The 20,164-nt window shown below is 38.9% G+C and overlaps 1 protein-coding gene and 1 pseudogene across 4 annotated transcripts in view; one reads left to right on the plus strand and one right to left on the minus strand.

The window, feature by feature from the left end:
- The window catches only part of HIPK1 (homeodomain interacting protein kinase 1), a 49,580-nt gene that overhangs the window by 867 nt on the left and 28,549 nt on the right, over positions 1–20,164 (plus strand). For 3 of the 4 annotated variants that reach the window (XM_006919657.3, XM_015595452.1, XM_025038507.1), the window contains 2 exons: positions 12,224–13,301; positions 19,944–20,067. In XM_006919657.3, the coding sequence (XP_006919719.1) occupies positions 12,226–13,301; positions 19,944–20,067 (1,200 nt within the window). In that variant the 5' untranslated portion in view covers positions 12,224–12,225. Of the gene's footprint in view, positions 1–12,222; positions 13,302–19,943; positions 20,068–20,164 lie in introns of those variants that run through there. The other variant, XM_006919658.2, reaches the window with a different exon arrangement.
- On the minus strand, positions 519–8,151 carry LOC102884183 (annotated as a pseudogene).

Genomic DNA, 20,164 nt, shown 5'->3' on the forward strand with positions numbered 1-20,164 from the left:
GTCCTGCAGCCCCCGCCTCTCTCGGCCGCGGGGCGGATTGCGTTCCCAGAAAAGCAGGGTGGCTCCGGGCTTGTTTTGGGGGCAACTACCCCTGCCTCCTGCCTCTTCTCCCCTGGGCGTGTTGTTGTCCTTAAATGACAGGGGCCGCCTTGCCTCTCCTCGCCCGGCCGGTTTTTTGCCGGCTGTCGTGGCAGGTTCCCAGCGTGCGGCTGTGCGTGTGTGTCCGCAGCCGCGCCGATCCCCGGGGCTGGGGGTGATTTGAGCCGTCTGGGATCGGGGAGCGGCGTCCGGGGTGGGTGTGGAAGCTCGCCTGTCCTCTCCGCTGCTGTTCTTTAATCGTTGGGTTTGTCATTTGTAATGACGGGGGAGACGACGTGAGACCAGCCCACTGACTGTATGGACGTCCGAGCGAGGCAGATCTAGAGGTCTGGCTCGGAGGGAAACTTTTCCTGCCTGTTGTCACTTTTCCAAAGCTTTCGTTTAACAACGGTATATTAAAAAAAAAGAAAGGTGAGGAAACAAGCAGAACTCTTGGGTAAGGCCCACATTGTTCACAGGTTTATGAGAAAGAGGCCCTTTTTGCGCCTAGCAACGAAAACCTGGGGCTCGGTCGCCGGGAGCGCTGGTCTAACCTCCAGTTTGTTGTGGTGACAATCCCGGAGCACTGGCCTGTGTTTATGCTGGGCGCGCTTTCTTTCCTGTTTAGGTGGGGGAAGGGAGGAGGGGCTAGAGAAGGGGAAAAAACAACCCTAGGCTCTTAATACGTCTTTCCTCCGCTTAAACCACTGACACCATTGTAGACGGATTCATTTTGAGGCAGCCCTAGGTGCTTGTTCTTAGTGACACTTTGGGAATTTTAAGTAATTGCATCAAAATATTCATTTCAGCTATAGACTCTTCTGCCCAATCTGTCCTTTATCTTATTTGTTTCCTAGCAACTCTGATGAAAACAGCAGCGTGGCTTCCTGCTCCTGATGAAGGAGAGTTAAATTAAGTGGCTGATGCCCTCAGCAAAACCTACAATTTCGCTCTTGTTTGTGTCAAGCTATTTTTGATTCCTGGTCTGTAGTCTTTTTTAAAAAAACATCACAGAGAATGCAAATCATTACCAGCTTTTTTTCATATATAGGTCTAAAGCTTTCTGTAACACATTTGAAAATCTAACAAATCATTTTACTTAATAGTTGTTATTCGGCAGATGATTTGGGATCTTTATATGTACTTATTTTAGGGTTCTGTGTTATGATACTGGTATGATGGTATGATGAAGGATATCGTTGACTTTAAGAGACTGTTCCTGGCTTGAAGGATATTTTGGTAAAGTACTTGTGGTTGGAACTGGAGGCAGCCAAGCCAGTAAAGCATCTGACGAGTAAAATGGTGAATGAGATCTTGTAAATATACTGGCTCTGGTTGGTAAGTAGGACTTTTGCTGGTGACATTTTCATGAATAGTTTATCCTAACTTTGGAGATTGTAGAGCAAGTGGATTGGTAACTCGAGATTTAAAACCAAACCAGGACTCCTTTCTAAAAGAAAAAAAAGATCACCTCAAAATACACAATTCTCAGGAAAATAGAATTCTTTCATTCTGTGGTTTTGTTTTCACAAGCACAGCTGGGTCAGTGGTTGTGTTGGTAAAAATCAGTGAGCCAAACCTGCCTTGTAAACTTCTGACACTTGGAACTTGGGCAACTTGTTGTTAGGTTATATATTGTAACTGGTCCTTTTGTAATTTGAATTGTGCAAACACGAACTTCCTGATCTGCCCATCCATTTGAATTTTCGTGACTGCATAAAGCATCTATATTTTTTAAAGTTTTTTTTTTTTAAATTACAGTTACTAATTCCCCTCCAGTTTCTTCCCTTACATTTCATGCCATTCTGAACACAAGTCATCAAAATCATTTTTCCTTCAGGCACCACTTCAGTAATCACTGAATTTGCTTTTTGGTTCCTTTTCTGTTTTTGTTTATTTTGTTCCTCATCTCCCAGCTCCCTAAATGCCTCATGTATTTTTGTAGAGCATAATTTGGCACTTAAAGAAATTTACATCCTGTGTTTATTTTTCTCTTTTTGTGTGTGTGTCATATCACCCCCCTAAGCAACCTTCTCAGTTCTTGGAAGATAGGGAAACTTCTGTGTGTTTCTCATGGGTTCTTTAAGGGCACCTGGTAAGTGCTTTCTCAGAGGGCTAAATGAAAAAGAATCAGAAGACCTGAATTCTCTGCCAGCATTGCTGCTCATTAACTGTGTAAAACTTGTTTGGCTTTCTCGGGTCTTCTTTTTCTCATGTTGGAATTAGGGAGTTTTAGGAAGAGAATGTAGGGTCCGTTTTAGCTGTAAGGATCCCTGTACTTTTTTGCCAGAATTTTCTCAGATGAAATACATTTTTCATTTTCTCCTTATTCTAAACACTTTTTCATTTTTCCACACCCCTGGCATACTGTTATCTCATTCATCTGAAAGAACTTCTTCCACCTCCCATCTGCCAGACTGTTATCTTACTTTTTCCACCGGCCTTTGCAGGCTGATCTAAACAGGGTGCTCTTTTAGTGTCTATGTTTCATATTGATCTATGCTTTGTTTGTTTGACATTTTCCTTGATCTATGATTTGTTTGTTTGAAACTCCTCGAGATACAGTTTTCTTTATTCTAAACTTTGTAGACCTGTAGACTGTTCTATGCACATGCTAAGATAGTACCTTATTAACCGAACGTAAAAAGCACCTCCTTTCTTTTGTTCTATTACTAGAAAAAAAAAATCGTCATTCTAAATAAATAAATCTAAGAGAGCTGTTGAAATTTAGGAAACAGTATTCTGCCCGGAAGGAAAGTACCCCTCAGCCAGTTTATCAGAATATTACAAAATTGTTTTAAATGGCTGGAAATTACATAGAATTGTTGAGTTACTCTTTTGTCACTAACACCGCTTACTTCACACCCTGTTTTTGTGTATTAGTTGGGGAACTGGCTTGTTTCACATGGTTCCATATGAAGGAAGTGCTACAGGAAATGGGGTGGGGAGCTTTGATTCAAATGGTGTCCTTAGGGTTTCAGGCTTATTTTTTCCTTCTGTATCATTCTACTTAGAATACATATATGTATATTTTATAATATATATAATGTATATAGACAAAAATATATTTTCCCCCTGCAGACAAGAGACTATAATTTTTGTCTCATCATGCATCTCTCTGATTTACTCAGAATGACTTCTGAGATCCCCTTATGTTTCTATGTGGAGAAGTAACGTTATTTCTTTATAGTCATTCATTCTAGCAGACATTTGACATATGCTGTATGCCAGCCATTGTGATAGATGCTGGTGATTAAAAAAAAAAAAAAGACACCTACTCTGCTATTGAGACTTGCCCTCCAAACTTGCAGTTGGAGAAGTCAACTTTTAAATGAATAACTACAAATAGTTATACTTAGAATAAAATCCAGAGTGGCCCACAAGTCAGCATGTGACCTGGCCCTTGTCTGCCTCTTTGGGTCCTGCTTCTACTATTTTTTCCCTTGTTCCATTCCATCCATGCTGGTCTCTTCTTCAGATAGACCAAGAATATGTCTTGGCACTAACCGTTCTCTTCCACTGGACTGGCTCCTTCTTGTCAATTAGGCCTTCCCTGACCACCAAATCTAGAGTAGCTCTCCTTCCACCATCTCTGTCATATCATTGTGTTTTGTTTTCATTATAGCGCTTATCCCTAGCTGCTGTTTTCTTGGGAGGCGGGTGTGTGTGTGTCACCCCAGTAGAAAGTAAACTCCAGGTGATAAGAATCTTATCCATCTGGAACACCACCGTTATCCCTAGTGGTTAGAAAGTGCCAGGCAGACGTACTGGGTGCTCCACATATGTTCGTTAAACGAATAACTGAAAAAAAAAGTACAAGTGTGATAAGTGCTTAGTCGTAGTAGAGGATGCTATGGGCGCCCTTACCAGCAAACCTAACTTAGTATGAAGTGGTCCGGGGAAGACTTTCCTGAGTGTATTTGTGAGCATAAGGCTGACTAAACAACAATCTAGCCGAAGGAAAATAATTTTTCTCTCTTATAACAGTCTGGAGTAAATGTTCTGGGTTGACATGAGCACTCCTGGTGGGCAAGTGGCTCTGTTCGACATGATCATTCAGGGACCCATGTTCTTTCCGTCTTGTTGCCCTGCCGTCCCATGGGTGTTATCTCATGGCGGAAGCTGGGTCTCCGTGGGTTCCTGCTGGTGGCAAGAGAAAGGCACAGGAAAGGCTCCCCGACGCGTCCCTTTCTGTTGGACAGAGGGACTGGTAAACACGGTCTAGCCATGTGCCCAGGATGAAGGAGGGTAAGTTTCGATCCAGACCAACAGCCTATGCCACACTGAAAAGTGAGTTGTAAGCAGAGACTATAAGGATAAGTGAAAGTTAGAAAAAGAGAAGGTTAAGAGAGGAAAATGAAATTCAGAGAGGGAACATGACGTGTGAAGTAACTGGGGCAGGAGAAAGCAAGACTTGCTCTAGGAACACAGAGAAATTTCGTGCTACAGGAAGGGAGAGTGTCTGGAGAAAGAGTGGGCGAAACGAGGCTGCAAAACTAATCAGGGTCCAGAGCTTCTAAGGCCTGGAGATCCAAATCAGAGATTTTGAACTTTATCCGAAGGTTTTAGTGGGCGACAGATGGGCATTTTATTTGTCTGTTTGTTTGTTTATTTACAAGGAGAATACCAAACACTATTAGCACAAAAAAGCAGCCATAACAAGGCACAGTAAGCTGAAACATACATTTGCAGTCAAAGGGTTAGTGTTGCGTATAAATATAGCCTTTCTTTTTTGTAGCCTTGGCAATTGCCATCAGGATTTAAAACAACTTTCTGTAGCAGCATGTAAGGAAATTAAGGAGCACTCTCACCAGTGCACAGAGCACATTGACAAAAAGACACAAGAATAGATTCGACTACTTTAGTGCAAAACTCTAGGACAGACCTGTGAATTCAGTGTAATACTGAGAAGTAAATACTAGAACTTGGTATTACTTCCAAGATAGCTCTTTCAAATAGTATTGCATACTATTCTAAATGACAAAAGCATGCTAACTAGAGGTATTTATAGATACAGTAGTTGTACAGTACTTTTTAAATCTGCAATTTAGGTTTCAGATTTTCTATTAAAAATGAACTGCACTGAAAGTCTATAAATTGTACTTAAGCAATGCAGCTGTGAGAGTTTACAACAAAGAGATAAATACCACCATCCAAATTATTATGGTTGAACAATAATCTCGACATCAGCAACCACTGTAGTTATTATTATCTGACTTGTTTGGGCATCTCCTCATCTCATTTTTTTCATGGTTCACAAACTCATCATGGGTGTAGGAAAAGATCCAATGTTAATGAATTAACAGTTAGACCGTACATGTCAACTTTAAAAATTACACACAGCAGTTTTAAGTTAAAGCACTCATTTAAAAAAATTTAATACCTAAGTCTTTTAAGTAAAATTCTCCTACCAATTTATAAGTCTGAAATTTTAAGAACTACTATTTAGAAAACCTGGTTTACTTAGCAGTATCTTTTGTAGAGAAAAGGAGACTCACTATAAACTATATCAACACTTAAGTGAACTACACTATGCCTTTGTGGCCAGAAAAATTGCATTTTTATTTTCTGAAAGGAAGATAGTCTTTATTTTTTAGACTTCCAAAGCTTGCTTTATAGTAACTACAAACATCACTACTTTTGGAAGGTTATAGAAAAATTCTTAGAGAAAAATAATTTCAGATGTTAGTCACACTGTTGAAATACTCATCCAGTATTAACAATTTGTTCTTCAGTAAGAAATAGAATTCTTCATAGCAAGTGCCCCAGAGTTGTCTCACTTATTTACTACAGCCATTAAAAACCAACAAAATTGACAAAATGTTGTTGTCACCTTACTAAACACTCATAGTTGTCCTCTTATCTCAGTAGGCACCACAGTTTTCTGAGTAACAGCGCCTGACAGATGCTTAACAGTAAGCTTACACACTTCACTGAAAAACCTTAACGCTGTGATGTGGGCTTGCTCTAGGTGTGCTGTCTGATGCACATGGAAGCAGATCTAATTAATGCCCTTTAAGGACAGGAGACTTTGCTTTGCCTTGTCCGGTTCTCGTTCTAACCAGTGAACTATAACTTTTTGTTTATAATGATACTCTTTTTAAAAATCCTGTAACATGTATGGTAAAGGGAGCCCATCACTTCCACCGTATGTAGTGCATCTGCAGATTACTGCATGGCAGGTATATTGCAGGCTAAAAGGGAAAGTCCTATTTAGTGAGATAGTAAGTAATGGTTCAAAAAAACATGCAAACACTAGGATCTTTATAATGTTCCAAAAGCCTTATCATTGCTTCTGCCTACCTGACGACAAACACAAGGTGTTGTGTTCTCTTCTGAGTCACAATTAGCTTGTGGAATTGCAGAATTGTCCCCACTTATTTGTCATTCCAGGAGCTAACTTTAGTCGCAGTTTATATGTTGGATTAACCTGTGCAGTAGCTTCAAATATATGTATTTGTGCATTAGGAGGGAGGTCAACCCATTCTTCAATACTAAGCCGCCTTCTCTCTCTAAACCCATCTTCTTCATCTTTTGTAGAAACCAAGGATGGATCAAATGTATCAAAAATGGTGAATGTAGGTTTACAGGGGCTGTATGCTGTTTGGTCAGATGCCATTTGGGGGCTAAATCTGAACTGGCAGGAAAACGGCATTTCTCAGGCATTAATTCAGAAAGGTGTATTTTTCTTTTATTAGGAAAAAGAGATTTCAACTGCTTGTTGTAAGTTCTCATGGGAAACACAAGCACACAGTATCCTGCAACTTCTGTCTCAGAGAGCAACTTCCTACAGTTTTGCTGGCAACGCTGTCCATATCCTGTATGGAGCTTACGGCAAGGGGCCTCTCTCCTTTGAAGTCCACTTCAAGTTCTACCAAACTTTGTGTCTTTGTAGAACAGAAATGTTTCTTCTTCCCACCCACAGAGCATGTCTTCCCAAGGATAGGAATCTCTTCTTGCAAGTCTTGTTCCTGGGGGATGCATAAATTGTCATCCTTTTCAATGCTTAATTTTAACAATCTGAGGAATTTCAGTGGCACAGTTTTGGTTTCTTCTTCAAAGGGCTGAATCCCAGTGTAGGGCAGAATTTTCTCTTAAGGGGCTGCTTTGTTACTGGGGAACTGAGTCTCCTATACTGATGTTTTTCTCTTGGACAGACATCTGTTGGAGTTCATGGCCACATTTTCACTTTGGCTTCCTCCCTCATGACTGAAGAGGTTCTGACACCTCTATTTGAAGTTATTCCACATTTTCTCCACTTTATCCACTGATTATAAGACTGGTTGGGGTGTACCGGGCAGTCTCATCCAGGAGCACTTGTGGCCAGGCAGGAGAACTGGTCAGCGCAGTCACTGACAAGGCAAGTCCACCACCACCTGTCAGTCAGATCCCGTCCCCTGTGACTACGCCAGCCAGCAAAAGCAGTGTTGCTTCCTTGGTAGGAACTTGGGGACCCCAGCTCTGCTGCTAAGATGCCTCTGCCAGGCCACCACCCCATTTCCTGGCTGCCACCTCCCCCTCTTCACTCTTCCCCTTCCCCTCTTTCCCCAACCCCCACATGAATGCGATATGCATTTTTAAAGCTTCAGTTGTAAGGTGAAGAGTAAATTGGGAAAAGGGAGCTTAAAAAAGAAACTGAGAGTTACAATTTGAGGGAGACATATTAGGCTGTTGAGTAAGTAGTCCAGAACTGTGCAGTAGGGATGGCGAAAAATGGGTGGAGTAGAGAAATATTTGGCTTCCTTGCCAAACTTGTCTTGCTTTTATTTTTACAGAGCGTAAATTCTTATTTACCTACTTTAATGATATGAATACTCTTTACATATCATCTGGTGGTGAAGACAGACATCTGTGTACATGTTGCCTGAGGACAAAGTGCTAGAGGGAAAAATAAACAGTACTGATTTTAGGTTATTCAGGTCACTAATTGTTAAATTATGTCAAAGAGGCAAAGATGACACTAAACAAAAGTAGGAATATATTGTTAGTGTGTGTGGGAAAAGGTGGATGTTACTGGAGTCTAAGGGCAAAACACTGACAAGTAACTACCTTAGTTGTCATACCCCGTTCCATTCGTAGTTATAATGTTTGAATTCTTCATAATATTATTTCCTGCAGTGCCCACAGTGTGGGGCACCAGTAAATGTTAAGTAGATGTGACCATTGCAGAGAGCGGGGAAGCTGTTAGTTTGGCTGTTTTTGAAAGCCTTGGATCCTAGCGAGACTCAATTCTCCTTTTAGCGGTAAGTACAAGTACCAGTAGCCTTTTGCCTATTAGTTCTAGTTTGTGATGAACTCAATGGACAAATTTGTCCTTATGTTTAGATGGTTAAATCCTTGGAAAGTCAAGTTTGAAATGAAAAGACAAGTTTATTGCTGATGTCAAGGTGCAGCATTTTCAGGAAGTCAGAAAAACTTTCAATTTATTGGGAGCTGTTCTCATGTGAATTGAAAATATTTGTACTTTAGTTAAGTTTTGGGGGATTTTCAACTGCCCAGGGGTTTGGTGCCCCTAACCCCCATATTGTTCATGGGGCAACTGTAATTTGCTTTTAAGAGTCTGATGCATAGTAAGTTTCACAGAGATATTAATTTTGTTTCATATTTTTGTTTGGGAGGTCTCAGCCTAGGGAGGAAATTGCCTCCCCATTTGCAAAGGCAAATTTTATGGAACATAGTATCTTTATCCTGTGTCTAGAAATGGCTGGTTTTAGCTGAATTTCAGGTTGTTATATAAATAAGAGTGTTGATTTTTCTAGACAACTTCGATTTTTTATTTTCTTCTCACTTTGTGCTTGTTGAGGTCAGCATGAGTCTCAGCCACACTGGCAGAGTCCCGGTGGCATGATACTGACTTAAGTACCACACATCCTGCTTTGGGGAAGGCGAGGGGAATTCTGGATTCTTGTCTGTGGGTGGGCTTAAGTTTGTCTTACTGAATAAAAATTATATTCATTTGTATAAACTTTCAGGAAAATGTTTTGCATGCATGCTTTTTGCAGTGCTCAGTTTGAAGATTTGAAAGCATCAATATCTTTTATTTTGCTTATTGGCTGAAAAGTTGTCAGTAACATTACTCTGGTAAATGCAATATTTTTAAAAAGTATCTAGTCATGAACATAACCTTTAAAAATTTGCTATTACATTTCATGAATTCTTTCCAGTATTGTTATTTTAAGCCCCTATATTCCTAGACATAGCTACAAACTGCAAATTTTGTATTCTAATTTTACTAAATACTTTTAGGTACATAAGGGTCATGCTCATGTTTCTTGATAGATTGTTGAAATTATTAGTTCAACATATACAGTGGAAAACAAATTTCGCAGATTTGCTTTTATTCAAAATCGACTTAATTTTATGATGACAAATATTTTTGCATATATTTTAATAGGTAAATTTTGTAATGGTTTCAGATTTTTATTATAATTTAGTGTTATGTCAGCAGTATAGGTAGAACAAGTTGATTTGTAAGTTAATAGCCTTGGAGTTAAGTTGCACTGACTTTAGCTTTAATTTACACTTCAAGGTTCATATAAATAATGGAAACTCTTTTTTGTAGTAGATCCAGACTGCATTTTTAGAAATTGAAGGCTGAGGATTTGTTTTTCATTCCAGCTGTCTAGTGTAGTGCAGATTGTTTTTAGTTGCATTCAGGCACAAAGAAAGTACATGTTGCTTTTTTATGTTCTGTAACATCCTTTGTCACGCTTCCTTCCTTCTAGTGTGTGTTTATTCTCTTATGACTACTAGTATAATTATACTATGTGTACTGGAGTGGAGACTTCTCCCATTTCTCAAGGACTGCACAGATAAAAGGGAGGGACATTAAAAAACAAAACAAACTTTTGAAAATCCTGCAGTTTTATATGAATGATAGGGAGGAGATATAAGGTTGGTAGGCAGGGGTCAAATCACCCGACAACTACTTGAGTGTCTGTATATTGCCAGAGCCTGTGGAAGGTTCTGGTGATATGAGCAAAAAACATGACAGATATGGTACCTGCCCTTATGGAACTTATACTGTAGACGGGAGTGTAGCATTAAGTAATTTCAAGTTATAAGGGAGCAACACGGTGCTATAGGTTGCATGATGAGGGTGGGGCGGTGGTTGTGATGATTGTGGGAGTGTGTGTGTGTGTGTGTGTGTGTGTGTGTGTGTGTGTGAACAGTTTTCCTAGCATAGAATCTATGTTGAATTAGAGGGCCTTCCAAAAACTGGAAGAAGGGCAGATGGCTGGAATGGAGGAGATTTTGGAAGACATCAACCAGATTTTTAGAGAGCTTTTTAAGGCAGGTTGAGGATTTTGGACTTTATGCCCAAAATATTGGAAACCTAGCGGGCAGGGGGAGGAAGGTGGTTATGAAAGAAAGATTTGCATAGTTTAAAAACAAAGATCCCCTGAGTTCATTTAGGATTAGTTTGGAGGCTACCAGAAGTTTAAATTAACTAGAATGGTTCCAGTAGGAGTGGAGAAAGAGGGCTGATTTGAAATATACTTAGGAGATAGAATTGAGAAGATTTGGTTATATTAGATAAAGGGGAATAAGGGAGTAGAGTAGGTTGGGATAATATTAATAAATGAGTTCCAGGCACTATTACATGTATTCAATCTTTAAATTCTCACAATAACCCCAAATGAGATCACTATTGCTATCCCTATTTTATAGATGAGACAGACTCTTTACCTGCTTGATTTTTGGCTTGAGGTGTTGGGTGGGTATATGGTGGTGTCTCATAATTGAGATAGAAAACCAGGGCTGGGGTGAAGACTTATGAGTTTAATTTTAGACATGCTGAATTTGAAGTATCTGTAAGATATCCAAGTTGTAGTTTGGAGTGGTTATTTGGGAATAAGGATTTGGAGCTCAAGAGTAGTCTGGGTTAGAGAAGAGATTTGAGAATCTTTGGCAGATGACCGATCTCAGGAAGTAGTTACTGAAAAGGAGAAAAGTGTGGAACAAGAGAATAAGGATTAGTGTAGAGCCCCAAGGCATCTGAGGGCTATATTGTTGAGAAGGGAGAAGATAAATATGAAATGGTTTATATGCTGTGTCAAATGTTTGGACTTTATTCTAAAGTAATAGCTTTGGGATTTAGTATTTGGGCTTTTTGAGCCTGACGTATCTATGGAACATTCAGGGATAGAAAGCTGGGCTCTTCTCACTCCCTTTCCCCATATTTTTCCAAAAATAGCATCCCACAGTTCTTCAGAAGATGCTCTCCAGGCTTTGCATCATCTCGATTACTCTCTTCTGGTCAGTTTATAAACGGTCCTCTTACAGTGTAGTGGATAGAGCTAGACACTATTTTATGTATGATCTGAGCAGAATGGATAACCTTTACATTGTCTGCCATGTTCTGGACACTTTTTGTGAATATAGTTTAGGATTGAATTAGCTTTTGATGGAAGGGGGAACATTATTACATAATGTTTCTCTTACCAACTGAAAGTGTTTTTCATACATTTTTCTGTTAATCCTTGTATCTCTTATCTTTGAGCTTTGTGCTAGTCATGTTTTTGTCCAAAGTAGGGGTCCATAATATTTGTGTTAAATTTCATCTCCTGGATTTGCCTTATGGTTTCTAGCCTATGGTGATCTTTATTCACCTGTTACTTAGTAATATCGAGTATCCTGCACAAGTTTGGTTCACGTGTGACTTTTATAAGCAAGCCATCTTTGTCAAAATTTAAATAATTGATTAAAAAGTTAATCAGGGCAGAAAATGAACTCTGGCCAAAGATCCTGGGTTTCAATTGCAGTGCTGTGTTATTTTGGGCAAATTACTTTAACCATGTGGTGCCTTAGTTTCCTCATCTGTAAAATGGAAATAATGGACTACTGCTTGGCACATAGTAAGCGGTCAATCTATTATTATTGTTATTATTTTATAAACCATCATAGATATTTGTACTCCTTTAACAATATGTCCTATTATTGCTGAGTTTTAGAGAGTGATTAAGGATGTGTAATTAGACCAAAAAGTTTTATCTTTCTAAAATAGGAAACATATTTTGGAAAATGTATAAAAACCCCAGCCAGATATGTTTACTTGTGATTTTTGTAAACTGAACATTTTCTTAGAAATTAATTGAGGGGTTGTATAATTTGGGGCTCTGATTCTCCCTCTGTCTCTCTGTAGGTATGGCATCACAGCTGCAGGTGTTTTCCCCCCCATCAGTGTCGTCGAGTGCCTTCTGCAGTGCGAAGAAACTGAAAATAGAGCCCTCTGGCTGGGATGTTTCTGGACAGAGCAGCAACGACAAATATTATACTCACAGCAAAACCCTCCCAGCCACACAAGGGCAAGCCAACTCCTCTCACCAGGTAGCAAATTTCAGCATCCCTGCTTACGACCAGGGCCTCCTCCTCCCAGCTCCTGCCGTGGAGCATATTGTTGTAACAGCCGCTGACAGTTCAGCCAGTGCTGCTACAACCACCTTCCAAAGCAGCCAGAGCCTGACTCACAGGAGCAACGTTTCTTTGCTTGAGCCATATCAAAAATGTGGATTGAAAAGAAAAAGTGAAGAAGTGGACAGCAACGGTAGCGTGCAAATCATAGAAGAACATCCCCCTCTCATGCTGCAAAACAGGACTGTGGTGGGTGCTGCTGCCACGACCACCACTGTGACCACAAAAAGTAGCAGTTCCAGCGGAGAAGGGGATTACCAGCTGGTCCAGCATGAGATCCTTTGCTCTATGACCAACAGTTATGAAGTCTTGGAGTTCCTGGGCCGGGGAACATTTGGACAGGTGGCTAAGTGCTGGAAGCGGAGCACCAAGGAAATTGTGGCTATTAAAATCTTGAAGAACCACCCCTCCTATGCCAGACAAGGACAGATTGAAGTGAGCATCCTTTCCCGCCTAAGCAGTGAAAATGCTGATGAGTATAATTTTGTCCGTTCTTATGAGTGCTTTCAGCATAAGAATCACACCTGCCTTGTGTTTGAGATGCTGGAGCAGAACTTATATGATTTTCTAAAGCAGAACAAGTTTAGCCCACTGCCACTCAAGTACATCAGACCGATCTTGCAGCAGGTGGCCACAGCCCTGATGAAGCTCAAGAGCCTTGGTCTGATTCATGCCGACCTTAAGCCTGAAAACATAATGCTGGTCGATCCAGTGCGCCAGCCCTACCGAGTGAAGGTCATTGACTTTGGTTCTGCTAGTCATGTTTCCAAGGCTGTGTGCTCAACGTACTTACAGTCGCGTTATTACAGGCAAGTGGCACATGCTAGAATGCTTCTCTTAGGCTGGAGATCTGTCCTTGTATTTAACATATATTACATAGGGCTACAGATAACTGAATTTATATTCAGATTCCAAGATAGAAATAAGGATAATATGTTTTAGTTCATTTCAAGTGTGTGGTATTCCTATTTGTAATAGTCTTTTATATCTGAAATTTTATTTAACCCTAGGAAAATTAATTCAATCTGATTCTGAAGGTCGTTCCTAGTCGAATTACACAGTTGACCCTTGAACAACATGGGAGTAAGGGGGACCTACCTCAGTCAAAAATCTGCATTTAACTCTTGACTCCCCAAAAACTTACGTTGTCCTTCAGTAGCCATGAGGGGTTCTGTTGCATGTATATGCCACATTTTGTTTACCCATTCATTTGTTGATGAACACGTGGGTGGTTTTCACATTTTGCGTGTTACGATGAATACTGCGATGAACGTTGGTGTTCAGTTGTTTAAGTCTCTGTTTTCAGTTCTTTTGGGTTACAGCTGCAAGTAGGATTGCTGGGTCATACGGCAATTCTGTGTTTAAGTTTTCGAGGAACAACCAAACTCTTTTCCACAGATGCTGCACTCACGATTTTACATTCCCACCGGCAGCGCATGAGGACTCTAATTTCTCCACATCTTTGCTACCTTTGTTCCTTTGTTATTTTATGTTTTCTTTTTTGGATAGTAGACATCCTATGTGTGTGAAATGATACCTTACTGTGTTTTTTGTTTGTTTGTTTGTTTTTCATTTTTCTAATCATTAGTGATATTGAGCATCTTTTTTTATGTGCTTATTGGCCATCTATCTGTATATCTTCTTTGGAGAAATGTCTTTTCAAGTCCTGTGTCCATTTTTGCATTGGGTTGTTTTTGGTTGAGTTGTAGGCATTCTTTATATATTCTTACCAGATATATGATTTGCAAATAATTTCTCCCATTCCGTGGAGTTGACTTTGCACTTTGTTTGCACAAAATTTTTAAATTTTAATGAAGTCCAATTTGTCTGTTTTTTCTTTTGTCATTTGTGTACTTGGTATTATATCCAAGAAATCATCGCCAAACCAGTATTGCAAAGCTTTCCCTCTGTGTTTTCTTCTAAGCTTTTTATAGTTTTAGCTCTTATATTTAGGTCTTTGATCCATTTTGATTTAATGTTTGTATATGGTATAAAGTAAGGGTCCAATTTCATTGTTTTGCATGTGGATATTCAGTTTTTTCAACAGTTTTCTGAAAAGACTGTGCTTTTTCCATTGAATGGTCTTGACATTCTTGTCACAAATCCTTTGACCATATATGCGAGGATTTATTTCTGGGCTCTATTCCTTTGGTTTGTACGTCTGTTTTTACGTTAGTACCACATTGTTTTGATTACTTGTAGCTTTGTAGTAAGTTTTGAAATTAGGAAGTGTGAGACCTCCAGCTTTATTCTCTTTTAAGACTGTTTTGGCTATCTTAAGGAGTTTCTTGAGAGTCCATGTTAATTTTAGAATGGATTTTTCTATTTCTGCAAAAAGCCTCGTTGGTGTTTGATAGGGACTGCGCTGACTCTGTAAATCGCTTTTATTAGTATTGACATCTTAACAACATGGTCTTCTGGTTCACCCTCATCTAATTTTTTGTCTTTTCCTTTTATATGTAAGTTTTATAAAACTATGGTATTTCTTATTTGAATGAGAATGGAATAAAGAAATTCCTAGAGCTTTTGGTTTCGGTTTCATGCTACTCTAGGCAGCTCGGCTAATTTTGAGAATCTCACCTCCATTTATTCATAACTTGGGAGAGTTAAGTTCCAATTACTTTTGCTTCTAATATTCTCTTTTGAGCGATCCCACCACCACCCACACATACATATAGACAAAGCGCATTTTACAGGTGCACCGAAGAGTTCACTTTTGCATTTCATCTTGAGCCCTGGGGAGGTAAGGAGAGCACAGCTGAGGGATGAGGGATGAGCAGTTCTTGCTTTCTTCATCTCTTCTCTAGTCAGTGCCTGCAGGTGTTTAACTTTGTCTGCCCTGTCAAAGACAAAGTGCATTCTTTTGTGGTAAGATAAGTGATTCTAATCTGTTGGAAAAGATAGGGCAATAGAGATAAGAATTATTCATGAAATAATTTTTGATGAAATTTTCTCTTAAAGGGTGAAGGAGATTTGAGGAATAAATAGTTCTGGCTACTTAACTTTCTCTAATGTGAAATTTGAATAATTGTTAGTGTTAGATTGCTGATCTTTTCCCCTTTCCTTATCCTTTTAATTTAAGCTGTCATTTGAGTAACTTGGTTTTGTTTTGTTTTGATTTAAAAAAAGAAAATATGATTTTCAAATTTTTAAATCCACTGGTAATTACAACGAAGTCCTGTAAATCCATTGCGTTTAGTCGTTGACCATATTAGTAAATTTAAAAGGAGCTGAGTTTACCCCTTAAAACCAGGAGTTTCTTCTGTGTATTACTGAGTAACTTGTACATACCTGGGTTTAATATCCAGGACTTGACGTTTAGGATTTAACATGAGTGTTCTGTTGCGTCACAGTAATACTCGATATTTAACCTAAGGCAAATGGAATAGCCCTCACACATTCCTTCTTTATCGTTAGTTTTATCCACAGTGTCTTCCTGTTGCTTGTGTCCTTATCACAGTTTGGACACAACTCCGCTCACCTTCTTGTCTTTCCGAAAACCTCTGTGAAATTCTTTTGGCCAGTGAAGCATTCTGGCTCCAAGGCTGCCTTCCTCATATCCCTTTTTTAGTTTATCTTGCTTCATCTTGCTGATAACATGCCCAAATATTATTAGTTGACATAAATTTTTGCTACTGTGCTGTCTCTGTTGGCCATGGGTACGGCTAAATGACTCAAGCAATGAAAATATACTTTATTTCCTGGCCCACTGTAAATGTAAATGTAGACGAATTCCAAGAAAAGTTGCTGTCTTTGGGGCTTGAGTTTTAGGCACGAAGATTTGCCATCCTTACAAACTCAGTCCTTTAAATTCTGAACAAACTATCTGGCCTTTATTAAAAGCCGAGATCACTTTATTTGTTATGTATCGGAGGAAAAGGTCAGGAGAAGGAAAGCTTATTTTCACTTTATCGTATCAAACAATCCACTTTCATCTGACAATGAAACTACAGTTTCACCTAAGCCACAGATACAGGAAGTTTGACTTTATGTAACATCTCTGATCTGGTAGCTTGATGCCTCTGGAGATGGGCAGGAAGAAACAAGTGTGTTCACAAAAATGAGCACAAAATGATTAGTGCTGTTAAGTAATCCTAACCTTAGTTCGCTGTGGGTTCCAGTGAAATAAAGCTTTAGGGCCTTGGAGGAATTCTCCAATTTAAAGAAGCTTGAAGTTGGGGGATCAGAATGCAGGAATTACTATTTCTCCCGCCCAGGTATAGTAATTAGAGCCTATTTGGTATTTGTTCTTTGAGGATGAGATGTATGGAGACCACCATGTCCAAAGTGTAATGAATGCCTTTTCCCACTAAAGTGAATACTGCCATTTTTTTTTCCCTCTCTCTCTCTCTCTTTTTTTTTTTTCCTTTGCTTTAATGGGTAATCTTTTTACTGCCCAGCTGTTAGAATGTCAGAGCTGGAAAGGGACCTAGGAGAGTAACTCAGCCTCCTTATTAATACAGATGAAGTAGAACCAGAATTTCAGTGTCTAGAGTTTATATTGAGAGATCAGGAAATAATGGAGGCCAAGGGAAAAGATGATATAGCAATGAAAATATTATCAAGAATTATAATCTGAATTCAGAGTTTAAACGTTCAGTCTTTAGAGATGAAAATGCTCTGAATGACTCCTTTCTGTTGAGTAAGAGAAAATAACTGTCTTTTCACTTCCTAGAGTTTAGGTGGGTCCAACATTGCTAAGCTCTAATGATAGTGAAAATCCTTTCTTTTTTTTTTTTTTCTTTTGCCTCTTTTTTATATAGTAGATGTGGTAGAGTTACTGTTTTGAGTGAGCTTTTGCTTGAAATCTTCTGCTGTTTTTGTTATTCCAGAAGCAGGGTGAGACCAAATGGAAAAACTGATTCCAGCCAATCTTCAGGGTTTTTTTGTTTAATAGGCTTGGGGTCTGGATTAGTGTTTTTCTAAATTTCCCTGAAACTTTAGGTTTTAGAAGTCTAACAGTTATTATGTTATTGCTACCTTTTTGAAGAAGTTAGTGATTGAGTGCCTGGCCCTTCCTTGTGACCTACCTTTTGAATTTTAAAATGTCTTCGTGGTACAGTGGAAATGGTAGAATCAATCCTCTGCTTGTCATTTGATGCTTAGGAATGTTCTAAGCCCAGTTTTTATTTTGGCACAAAGCCATGTGCGTTCTCCCGGCCAGCTATTTTTGGCACTGTTGTGAACTTGGAAATTAATGAATCTGTTCACTGGAAGTAAAAATTTTGTTCCTTTTCAATTTTAGAAAAGCTTTTTATGTTTCTGGGTCCTCTTACCCTTTTGCTTATTAATACTATCGAATTTATGCTGTCTTGAAAACATGCCACGGCGGTTGGGAGTTAACTCCAAATTTCCATCAGTAATGTGGCTGTAGCCACCTGCAACAGGAATATGACTTTGGAAGGTCGTTTCTTTGGCTAACAAAACCACAGTTCACATCAAATAGTACAAAAACTGTCTGTTAGTGGTTCTACCCATAGTTGTCACATAATGTAAGTCTCAACAGGCTTGGATCTCCTGCTGTGTCTGTGCAAGGATCAGGAAAGCTTTGAGACCCTGTGGGGTCCTCTAATTCACCCTGTTTTTGAAGGGCTGCTTAGAAAATTACTTGAGGAGGATAGTCTTATTTAGGGAAATATCTTTATACCGTATCCCACTCAATCCCTCCCCCCACCCCCCAAAACACATATTTCTTGAAAGTGAAGTTTGGGAAACTTAGGAGACAAGCCTGTTAGATAGTTCCTAATGGAGAAATCTGCTTTTCCATTTACTTCCTGTTAAATGAGCATTCTGGATCCAGAGTGTCCTTACAGATTCAAACTCTGTGATTTGTAAGAAGGAAAGGAAATTATTTGGAGAAGGTAATAAAGCATTTAAGAGCTCAGATCTTGGATCAAGACTGCCTGTGTGGCCTTGGGCAAGTTCCTTAACCTCTCAATGCTCAGTCTCTTCATCTGTAAAATGGAAATGATACTTTCTTATGTAGAATCTAAGATGCCATTGATTATAAGGTAAAACATTATTTTATACCAATGAGATAGTAAAAGCACTGCCATTAAACTAAAATGGTAATCATTAGCAGAATTCTTAATTTCAGAGGATAGTGCATGGCACAGAGTAAGCCCTATGTGTCTTTTAGCGTTATTAATATTAGTGTTACCAGTTATTATCATTCCCTTTCTGAACCCATTTATCTCTTAATTTTAGTCACAGTTTGAAAAATGCCACGTATATCAATCACAGTGCCAAATAGATTTTTATAGATGGGCATGTACTTAACTTTTACTTACTTAGAGACCGTATAATATACTCAACTCCAGAGCTAGACTGCCCTGGTTCAGATATTAGCTCTGCCACTTATTAACTGTGATTCTAGGCACATTACTTAATCTGTCCGCCTGTTTCCTCCTCTGCGAATGGGATAACAATCTGCCTTGGACATGCTCGTTTAGACAGAGCTCTAAATTCACGGGATTACTTTAGTCTTCTCTAGGGTTAAGTTTCTCTCCTGGAGCATCAATGGAAAGAAATATTTCTAAAAGCATACAAAGAATTCAAAGTTTTTAAATAATGATAATTATTGTTAGATATAACAATAATTAATAATAGTTATTGTTATATCTAACAGTTATATATATAGTGCTTACCGTGTGCCAGACACTGATTAAGAGCTTAATGTTTAAACATTATTTTTGTTAATTGCTTAGTTATTGAAACCTTACAACACCCATGTGGTAGGTAAAGTTATGTTCATTTTATGAATGAGGAACTTGAGGCACGGAGAGATTAAGTAATTGCCTGAGGCACAGAGAGATTAAGTAATTGCCTGTAGCTGTTAAATGATGGCACCTAGGATTTGAACCCTGATAGGCTGGCTCTAGAGTCTTTGCTGTCAACCACTTTGTCTTTACAGAAGGCATTTCTGTCACAAAGGAGTATTTATTGACCAGACCATTTAATTGGCTTTTCTATAATTAAAAAGGTGCTAAGGATAAAGAGAATAAATTCCTTATCCATGACTTCAAATTCAGAAAACTATAAAAACTAAAAGTCTTTTTCTAAGTTTTGGTATAAACTCATTTATTGGCAAGACTTTACTTGAACCAAAACAAGGCTATTTAAAGTCTGTATTTAGCTGATTTGATATGACTGCTTGTATATTGTGTTGCAGAAATATTAATGTGTTTGGTTATGGGTGCTTCCCTAAACTCCTTTGGGATTATTATGCAATATGTGGTATATGCATGGTAGTACCTTGTGAAATTCAAAAAACTCTGAATTCCAAAACACATCTGGCCCTAGGAGTTTCAAATGATGGATTTTATACCAAAGATTGTTTTTAGTTTTATGAAATCAGTGCACCTTTAGCTGATACTAAAACAAGACTTCATCAACACAGTTCCTTTTCCCAAATAATGTGTATTTTTTAAATCTATTTTTGTTTTTGCTAGAGCCCCTGAAATTATTCTTGGATTACCATTTTGTGAAGCTATTGATATGTGGTCATTGGGCTGTGTGATAGCTGAGCTGTTCCTGGGATGGCCTCTTTATCCTGGTGCTTCAGAATATGATCAGGTAAGAGTGTTTATTAAATGGAATTAGAAGCAAGTAGCTACTAGTGAAATTGATTCTGGGGAGAGAGAAATACTAGTGAAGTATCTAGAGCAGGGAA

Source organism: Pteropus alecto, unplaced genomic scaffold (assembly GCF_000325575.1).
Source record: "Pteropus alecto unplaced genomic scaffold, ASM32557v1 scaffold106, whole genome shotgun sequence".
Taxonomy (NCBI): Eukaryota; Metazoa; Chordata; class Mammalia; order Chiroptera; family Pteropodidae; genus Pteropus; species Pteropus alecto.